Source organism: Lepidothrix coronata, unplaced genomic scaffold (assembly GCF_001604755.1).
Source record: "Lepidothrix coronata isolate B3197 unplaced genomic scaffold, Lepidothrix_coronata-1.0 Scaffold189, whole genome shotgun sequence".
In the NCBI taxonomy this organism is placed as follows: Eukaryota; Metazoa; Chordata; class Aves; order Passeriformes; family Pipridae; genus Lepidothrix; species Lepidothrix coronata.
The window spans coordinates 748,353-758,186 of NW_016690369.1; the positions used below are offsets into that span (position 1 = coordinate 748,353).

At 54.3% G+C, this 9,834-nt stretch overlaps 1 protein-coding gene across 3 annotated transcripts in view; it reads right to left on the minus strand.

The window, feature by feature from the left end:
* Positions 1-4,004: 4,004 nt before the first annotated feature.
* TBX3 (T-box 3) overlaps positions 4,005-9,834 on the minus strand; it is a 14,160-nt gene continuing 8,330 nt past the window's right edge. For 2 of the 3 annotated variants that reach the window (XM_017831353.1, XM_017831351.1), the window contains 3 exons: positions 8,744-8,901; positions 6,742-7,445; positions 4,008-6,002 (listed from right to left, as the gene is read on the minus strand). In XM_017831353.1, the coding sequence (XP_017686842.1) occupies positions 5,556-6,002; positions 6,742-7,445; positions 8,744-8,901 (1,309 nt within the window). In that variant the 3' untranslated portion in view covers positions 4,008-5,555. Of the gene's footprint in view, positions 6,003-6,741; positions 7,446-8,743; positions 8,902-9,834 lie in introns of all 3 variants that reach the window. The other variant, XM_017831354.1, reaches the window with a different exon arrangement.

Consider the following 9,834-nt stretch of genomic DNA (forward strand, 5'->3'; position numbering starts at 1 on the left):
TCCCTCCGGGCCGTGGTGACAGGGACCGGGGTGACAGGGACCGGGGGGGCAGCAGGGCGGTCTCCACAGGGTGCCACGGCTGCTCGCCTCCTCCGTGCCAAGCGCCAGCGCCTCGAGGCAATCGCCACATCAGACCATTTACCCTCCCGAGACAACAAACAGCCGACCCGTCCGTCCGTCCGTCCATCCATCCCTCCGCCTGTCCGTCTCTCAGCCGCGGACGGGGCAGCGAGCTGCGGTCACCGGTGTGCAGGACCCCCCGCCCCGGCTCTCCCGGCAGCAGGACCTGCAGAAACTTGGGGGCCGCGCCCTGCCTCCTCCCCCCGCACACACGGGCACCCTGAGGGGCTTGGGGTTCGCCCCATTTTGGGGGGCACACGTCTGAGCGCGGCCCAGACCCGCTGCCCACCCGGGACGGTGTGTGCGTTCCTGCAGACACGCGGCTGCTAAATTTCAAGCATCTCCTCTGTATTTGTAATATTTTTTTTAACTTTTTTTTTCTCTCCTTTCTCCCAAGCCCTCTTTCCACCCTTCCAAAATCGTTTCCCGGTGCAATCCTGCAGCCTGAGGCGAGGGAGGAGGCGGGATAGTCCCCGCTTCCAAGACTTTTTACGAACAATCGTTAAAGAAATCAACCTATTTTTTTTTTCTTTTTCTTTCTTTCTTTCTTTCTTTCTTTTTTTTTTCTCCTCTTCCCCTTGTGCGGAGGCCGGAGAGGTCCCTTTGATCTGCGAGGCCTGGCGTGCTCCGAGCCCGCACGCCGGCTGTGTGCGGGGAGGGGGCCCGGCCGCCGCGGGACCCCTCCGAGCCGGGACATGAAAGGGGGGGGGGAATGAGGAAAAAAAAAAAAAAAAAGGAAAGAAAAAAAAAAAGGGCGTCCAGGGTACGGGAGATCGACCGAAGGGCTTAAAGATTTCATATTCCTGGAAGCTGTCAAGGCCAAAAACAACAACACGCCTCCCGCCTCCCCCGGAGTGTTTGCAGAGGGCAGGAGCGTGTGTGCGTGCGAGGGGCCGGGAGGCTGCGGGGGGTGTGTGGGGGGGAAGAGGGTCATAAATTTTCACTTGTAATCAATCAATAATTAACTAATAGCGGAGCGTGGGCCGAGCGCGCCGGCGACGGCGGGTGCCCGCCCCGACGGGGTGTCGCTGTCGCTGTCCCCCCTCCCCGGGTCGCTGCGGCTCCGCGGCGTGTGTGTCATCCTTTACCCCCCCCACACATCCCGACGGTGCGGCCCCAGCACCGCTTTCCCAGAGACTTTGGACTCGGGGCTAAAAACTCCCGTGGGTAAAACCTATCTCAGCTCCAAGCGAAGCCTGCGGGGAGCTCCGCCGCGCTGCCCGGCCGGGGGTCGGGGTGGGATGGGGGGGGTCGGGATGTTGTCGCGCCCCACCACCCCCCGAGCTCCCCCCCCCTCCACGGTGGGTGCTGTGCCCCCCTCCCACGGGCCGTGGGTCCCTTCGGGGGTCTCTCGGCGCTGCCCAGGCTGCCCGAGAGATGGCGCCGGAGCCCCGCCGGAGTCCCCCCCCCGCCGCCGGCCACCCCCCACCCAGCGCCGGGTCGCCTGCATCAGCCATAAAACCATTGAGGATATCAAGACAGGCGCCAGGTGAGTAATAGACAGGATAATCCAGAGAGATTGCTCGCTGTTTACCTCCATCCACAAGCGCCACAAGAGTTACTCATTAACGTTACTATATACAAATAAGATACACAAGAGATAAAGCCATTTGCAAGTCAGAGTTACACCTGCGGTACACGGATTTCTTGCAAGGGCATGGCGGAGGGGGAGGTCAGCGTTAGGCCCGTGGAAAGAGGGGGGGGGGTTTAAATCAATCACGCTGCACCCTCAACCTTAAAAAGAATAAACCGTGAGCTCGGGTTTTGCGGCGCCCCGGGGCTGCCGGTGCCCGCCTGGCCTTTGGAGCGGCTACCGGGCTCCTGGGCCGGCAGGAAAGCGAGACGAGGAGGGAGGGGATGTGGATGAGTGTGTGTTGCTTTCCTCTGAATATCAACAGCAAATTTAATCGCCGACTAGGAAATTTTTTCCCTCCGCACACAGGCCACAACAGTCCTCCCCTTCTAAGAGCGATCAGGGGGAGCAGCGGCTGTGGCGAGGGAAAAAATAAAGGTTCCCCCCATCATTCCTGAAGCCAAAGAGATGGGAGCGAAGGGGCTGCGGGGGTCTGGCGTGGAAAGGTGTGTCCGCGCTGCCGCTGAGGCCGGAGCTCAGAGCAGAGGAGAGCTGAGCGTGGCAGCAGCGATGGTTGTGCCGCCCGGAGGGGCTGGCAGAGCTCTGCTCCCCCCGGGGCCGGATTCCCCCTCCCGGAGAGGCTCCAGCTCCCACCCGCGCGGAGGATCCGTGTGTGGAAACCGGCCTGTGGGTCTGCAGCCTTCGGGGCTGGCTGCTGCAGCCGCTGTGCCTCCTTCTTCGGGTGGACTTTTTTTTTTTTTCCGTCATTTCTTTTGCCAGACCTGACGCCACCTCTATCCCTAAAAGCCCCCTCCTCGCCCGGGCCAGCTGAGGGGAGCATCAGCTCAAGTGACATTTCCAGCAGCCATCACCTTGGGCCATCCCAGGGTGGGGGAACAGGGAGAGAAAAAAATCCTGCTCAGCCCAAACCTTTATTTAAAATACACCCCAACCCCCAAATTGAAATGGGAAGGGTCCCGTTCCCCCACCAAGGGGGACCCGAACCTGTGATGGTCGCGGGGGGATTTTTTTAATTAAAAAATCGGGGGGAAAAAAGCTTTTTCGCCACTTTCTCCTCCCTTTATCTCACCGGCGCAGGAGTCGGGGGGCCGCGGGCCGAGGGGCAGGCAGAGCATAAAACAGGATACGGGCTGGAAGTACATCCTTATAATATTTATTGCTGGCGGAGGATGAATCACTTTCCAATATACGGGCCACTAACTGTTGAAGGGACGGGGGGAAAAAAAATCTCATTAACAAGAAATATATATGTTCTGCTAAATGATGTGCTCATGGACTGGCAAAGGTACAGGCAGAGGCTGCCAGTTCTCCTTAGTTCTCCTCTCAGTGACCTCCCAGGCCACTGGTCCAGCCCGAAGCCTGGATGTCTGTCCCCGTTTCAGCCATTTTCTAGCTTAATCTCAATATATCAGGAGCCTAAGGGCGAGAAGAGACGATTCCCATAGAGGGGGGGAGGGAATAAATTAAAAAAAAATAATGTATTTTCAGGTGATAACTAATGGGAAAGCCAAATCCTCTGCTCGGACAGGAGAGAAAAGAGCCCAGCAACACCATCAACTCCCGAGCACTCTACCTGGAAACTCTGAAGGAGGGCTCTGCATTAAAATTTAACTGATCTATTCTCTAATTCTTCACTTTTGCGTTATTAATTTATGACAGATAAAAGCATAGCTGAGCCTTCCTCATTAACTTTTCAAACGCCACTTAATATTGTTCCATTAAAAGAGGTGACTTTAGTAGCCTCTGGATCGACTTTAAAAGCGAGAGGGATAAAGACGGAAAAGGTACATTAAACAGTTTGCTTAAAACTCCTCCTTCCCCCCCCCCCCCCCCAACAATTCAAACGACACCATCCCGACTGGTTCGTACTAGCTCCTTCCAGGAGAAATATCTTAATATTGGGAAGGGGAAGAGGGGGGGTGGAGGAGAACGGCAGAAGAGGGATATATATCTTTCAACCCCTCCATCCTCCCAGGCGCTTTGGGGAGGGTTTGGGGTGAAGGCATTTCACGGTACGCCCAAGACATTTCAATAAAAATTTATTGAAACTTCAGTGACTTTTAAAAGGGGGAGAAAAAAAAAAATTACAGGAAAAAAAAAATAGCAAGAACTTCTCAACATTTATATAACACAAAATATACCTTCATTTTTTCTTTTTTTTTTCCTTTGAACCAGCTCCGAGCACCTGACTTTCAACCCAAGAAAATATGCACTCACTCAAACAAAGACAACAATAAGCACAGTAGTAAAACTCCATCGCGGGGTTGTTTTGACATACCGAGGAAAGAGGGGGAAAATAATAACAAAGTAAAGAAAATCCTAGAATCTTCACCTTTTTTTTTTTTTTTTTCTCTCAAGCCACTGGAGAAGCCTGTTGTCGTGTTTTAACGTATATTATTATTTTGCTGTTGACATTTTATACGGCAAGTCGTGCTTTGAACACCGAAGAAACTGAGGATTAAAAGCTACCATGGCACGTTGCTTTTTCTTTTTCTCTCTTTTAATTCTTTTAAGGTCTTTGATTAATTTGGTTTCTTTCCGCTTTGCTTTTTTTTTGCTTTTTTTTTTGCATTCGGCTCCTTTACAAAAGGACGAGGTCAGGTTTTTCTGGGCTGAGCTCCGCTTTAAAAAAGTGAGCCCTCAGAAATGGGGGAATTTCTCCTCTGGGTCGGGGGTGTACGTTTAAAGGAATTACAAACTTGAAATGAAAACGACTAAAAATGAAAACAGAAGGGAAAAAAAAAAAGAAGACGGCTGCAGTCATATTTACAGAGATATGTACAATGTCAATAAATTAAAGTTTAATTTCGAGTATTCATATTCCACGTATTTACAGGAGTTATCAAATAATTACATAAATACTTTGTTTTAATAATAGTGTCCGCTCTTTTCTTCTTCTCAGTATGTTTAAACCTTGTTATTGCATATACAATTAAAGAGGGAAAGCTGTGATAAACCTACAGTCAAGCTACAAGATAAAATAAATTCACTTTTTTTTTTTTCTTTCCAACTACACTTCTTTTTTTTGTTGCTACAGGGAGGATGTTAAAGGTAGAGGGACGAAAGTCTTATTTTTGTTTTTATTATTAGTAATTTTTTTTCCCTGGGATTTGAAACGAGCATTGAAAATAAACAACACCGGAATAAAAAAATACTCCCCCCCCCAAAAAAAAAAAAAAAAAAAGCAGACTACTATGGAACATGCAAAAAAAAAAAAAATAAAAAGCCACCGACTGGCTCTCAGACATCACAATAATATTTTAAACACACAGCTTCCCTTAATATCGACTAAGGGGGTTGTCGTTAACAACCCGCCCAAGAAACAACTGTTGAAGAACCAATATGCGAGTTACTTACACACTTCTCTTTCGGAAAGAAAAAAAATCACTTCTCTTACTTAATTTTTATTCAAAAGTCTGTTTGATTTTTTTTTTAAGTTTTTTTTTTTTCTTTTAGTTTTTTTTTTTTTTTTTTTCCTTTTTTTTTTTTTTTCCTGGGTTTTTTGGTGTTTTTTTTTTCACTTTTTAAAAAAAAAAAAAAAAAAAAAAGGAGGATGCCACAAAACCCCACCGGTGCCTCGGCCCGGCCAGGCTGCTCCGACCCAGCACTCCCCAGCTCGGCTCTGCTCCCCCATCCCCGACCCCTCTTCCCGTTGCTCCACCAGATACCTTTTTGTTGATAAACCGCGGGATTTTATATTTAAAAAAAAAAAAAAAAAAAAAGAGAGAAAAAAAAATTAAGGAGAGGGTAAAAGAACACTCGCGGGGTGGAGGATGTGGTTTCTTTCAAACAAAGTGCACTGCGAGACTGATTTGAAATGCGCTCCCGGAGGCCCGGGGGGTTACGGGGAGCCGCTGCGGGATCTGTCCTGCTTGGGGTCGAGCCCACTGACGAGGCGCTGGATGTTTTGCAGTTCGCTGGTGGCCGCCTCCTTGTCTGCGCCCAGTTTGGGGGAGAGGGAGACGGAGCCGGAGGAGAGGGTGGAGGAGCGGCTGGTGAGGTCCGAGGCGGAGTCCAGGGGCACGGAGCCGGGGCTGGCGCTCAGCCCCCCCGCCTTGCCCTCGCCGGAGCCGGCGGCCAGGCCGGGCAGGGCGGTGGTGAGGAGGCTGCTGCCGTCGGAGAGGGGCACGGGCAGCGGGTAGGGGCTGTAGCGGAGCCGCGGCCGCACGGCGCTCAGGAAGGGGTGCCGGTGCACCGAGCTGGAGGCGGCGCTGGAGGCGGCGGCCGCCGCCGCCATGTAGGTGTAGGGGTAGGGGAAGAGGCTTCCGAAGGGAGACATGGCCAGGCCCTGCGGGAGGGGAGGAGAGAAAAGGGAAAGAAAGGGTTACCGGCCTGCACAGCCACCCCCGGAGATGCTTCGCGGCACCCCCACGCCAGCACCTTCCCACGTCAGTGGGGAGCTGACAGCGGCCAAGCTGCTGCTGCTGCCCACGGGAGGGGATGGAGACCCGTCCTCCCGGTGCCGAGGCCAAAACCACGAGGACCCAACGGGGCAGACCCTGCCCGTGCTCTGCCCTGCGCGGCGCCCACCCCGCCGGCCCCCCTCTCGCTGCGGGGGCCGTGGCATCTGTCTTCCTCACTGCGAGACTCTCTTTCTCTGGGGCGAGTGCCCTGTACCCACAGGTGTAGCCCCCCCGCCCCGCAGGGCAGCCCCGGGCTCATCCCGCCCCCCCCGACGGCAGCTCCGCAGGCTCCAACGAGCCCCACACCGCGGAGCTGCGCCCCCGGCGGGGGCAGGGGATGCAGAGGCCTAGCCCAGGCACAGTGTCACAGGGAGCACAGGAGCGGGACGACCGCGGGGAGGGTGGGAGAGCTCCGGGAGATAGAGCTGGGCCGGCCCCCACCCCCTCCCGACTTTCCCTCCTCCGACTTTCCCCCAAACGCTGTGATGCCCCTGCAGAGAGGCAGTGGAGGGGACACCGCAGCAGGGAAGTTAAAGGAGGTGCCCGCTGTCCCTCTATTCCCCCGGGGTTGAAACCCTCCTGCTCCGGGGGGAGGGGGGGGTTGGCGGGGGGAGGCTGCGGTACCTGCGAAGCCAGGACGTGCTGCTGCAGATGGAAAGGCAAAGCAGCCGCCGATGCTCCCGAGAGTCCCTGGGCCGCCGCCGTGGCCATGACCGTGTTGTCCAGTCCCGAGACCCCGGCGGATGCCCCGGAGACGGTGGCGAGGAGGGGCCCCATCCCCGCGGCCATGCCGGAGAAAGCCCCCCCCATGGCGAACTGCCCGGGGTGCAGCAGCAGCGGGTGCCCGTTCCCCAGCGGGTTGAAGAACTGCTGGCCGGCCAGGGCAGGGGGGAAGCCGAGGTTCTGCAAGTGTCCCTGGCTCAGGTGGGCCGTGCTGTCGGTCTGGACCGTCAGGGGGGCGAAGGGCTCTTTCCCCAGCAGCCTGTTCTCATCTACTTTGGGGCCATCCCTGAGGGGGCTTTTCAGTTCCTCGCCGCTCAGGCTTCCCCCCCGGGTGCTGGAAGAGATCGCAGCCGGGCTGTGCCTGGAGTCCGGAGGGGCTTTCTCAGTCCTCTCCCGGCTCCTACTCCCCGCCGAGTCACCGGGGAAGAAGTGGCTTTTGGAGGGGCTGCCCCCCTTCTCCCGGGGGTCGTCCCCCGCGGTGGCAGCGGAGCTGGCCGGCGCTGGGGTGCCGGCGGTGGTCGTGCTGATTTTGCCCGACTCGTTGCCTTCTAGCAAGGGATCGTCTTTGCTGTCTGCATCGCTGTCTCCCTCGCTGGGGCAGAGATCTGCAAGACAAAGGGGGCCCGGGGCTGGGATCCGGCACTGCACATCCCGAAATCCCCATCGGGCTGCCGCTGGGGGCAGAGACGCTTCCTGGCTGGCCAGAGGTTTGTATGGAAATACTATTTTTTTTATTATTATTACATAAATAAATACAGCCCCCGGCTCCCACCGCCCGCCCCGAACAAGCCAGCCCGAGTTTTACACAACGGAGCAAAATTGGCTGCGAAACAAAGCGACAGCCCGGAGGAGAGACCCTCCAGTCGGGCGGGCCCGGGGCCAGCGGCTCCGCTCCCCGGGGCTGCCCGGAGCCCCCAGAGACCCCCCAGGGACCCCCCACCGGCCGCAGCAAAGGCAGCGGAGCGGTGGGACAGCGGCGGCTGGGCTGAAGGGCCTTGGGGATGCGCCTCCTACGAAGTTTTACAAAGTCTTCATCCCTTTCAGTGGGCAAACTTTGGAAAGGCAGAGAGAGACCGACCTCCCACTCGCCTTCATCACCCCTTGGACCCCCCTTCTCCTCCTCCCCAAACGCATGCACGGCTCCAATGGATTCCTCTGCACTTCATCTCCTAATTTCAGCGCCCCAGGTGCGAAGCTCTGGTTTGCTTTTTGGGTCCCCTCCCCTCAGCTCGGCAGCCCTTTAAAAAAACGAGTAGAGCAACTACAAAAAAGAGGTTGTTTCCTCCTCCCCCTGCACCCTCCTCCCTGCCCCTGGATGGATTAATACATGTGAGAGAGCTGCAGACAGCTCCCAACCCTGCACGGAGAGAAACCCAGGGTGACTTTTCTATAACAAAGTTCGGGACTGTATCCAGGGGAAAGATCCTTCCTCTAATAACAGATTCAGAGAGGAATATTAATGGAGTGACTCCAGTTTTGAACTTTTGCCCCGTGGTCTGTCTTTGCTCCCTTGACTCGGAGCCGGCTCCTTTCTGAACGAGGAGGGGAGGGATGAATGTGCAGCAAGGGAAGAGGGAGGCTGGGGGGAGAGGGAGAAGGAGAGGAAGAGTGAGGAAGACAGAGAGGGAATGAGGGAAGAAGAGGAGGGAGGGGGGAAAAGAAAGAGAATGAAAGGAAGAAGGAGAGTGAGGAAAAGAAAGAAGAAGCAACAAACTAAAGAGAGAAGAGAGAAGGAAGAGAGAGAAGAGTGCAAGGAGAGAAAAAATATGAAAAAAGAAGAGGAAGGAAGGCAAGGGGGAAGGAAGGAAGACAGGCCAGTGCCAGAGGGCAGTGGTAGCAGCTGGGATGTGTCACCCCACAGAGCAGGCTCTCCTGGGTGGGGTCCAGGGGCCACAGCTCTCACCTTTGAGGCTGGAGGTGCCAACGGCAGGCACGGCAGGACAGGAGGACTGGGCAAAGCACTTGAAGGCCGTCTGCTCGTTGGACGACTCGTCCGAGGTGGGGTTCTCCTTCTTCTGCCTCTCGTCGTACACCCGCATGGACTGCAGGGTCAGCTGCTTCCTGCGGGCACAGCAACCCGCTGGGAGGGCGCACCCCGGCACCCCCCTCCCTCCCCAGCCCCTTCCTCGGCTCCTGGTTTTGGGATGAGTGGGACAGGGGAATTAAGGGCCACGGTCCCCTCGAGGAGGAGAGCGTGTTTCTGGCAGGCAGGGCTTGGCTGCTAACGAGAGGAGATTTCTTGGAAGCGGAGAGCGGCTCCTCGGGCGAGGGCAGATATTAAAGACAAGGGGCGGAGGGGAGAGGGAAGCATTCCCTGGAGATTAGCTTTTATAACCGAGGATGTTCCAGAGATATGAGCCATCCTAATGGTTGCTAAGATTGCTAGGAAGTGGTTATTTTGTTAGGCACTTTATGTAATCTTTTCACCAACAATTAACCCGGAGTAAAAACCTATTTATATTTAGAAAGAAATTAGAAATCATTTCCGTCCTGTGGCTCCAGCGCTGGCTTTATTTTCACACTGAGGGACAAGAGGAGCTGGCGTGTGCATATTTGTGTGTGTGTGCTGGGCAGGGAGAAAGGCCCCTTGTTTTACATCACATCCCCCCCCTTCTTTTTTTTTCTTTTTTTTTTTTTTTTTTTTAAAAAAAAAAAGAAAAAAAAAAATTTTTTTTTTTTTTAAACCCCGGGGCAAATGGCTAAAATATCCTGTCTGCTGTACCAAAACAAAACAGACATATCCCTCATCAAAGGAAAAAAAATTTGTCCCTTTCTCTATTTTCTCCTTGTATTTTCTTCTTATGTTAAAAATAAAAATCTTTACTCCCATTATAACGAGTTCTGTCCTGGGACACAAACTCTGTCCTGCTGCTTTGGGAAAAAACAAAGAATCTTCTATCATTATTACTTCCATATTCAAGAGATACCTCTGTCAAAGCAGTTTATTTATACGTTTCTCCTCCACGTTTTAGTCTTTTCGATACAACCCCCGGA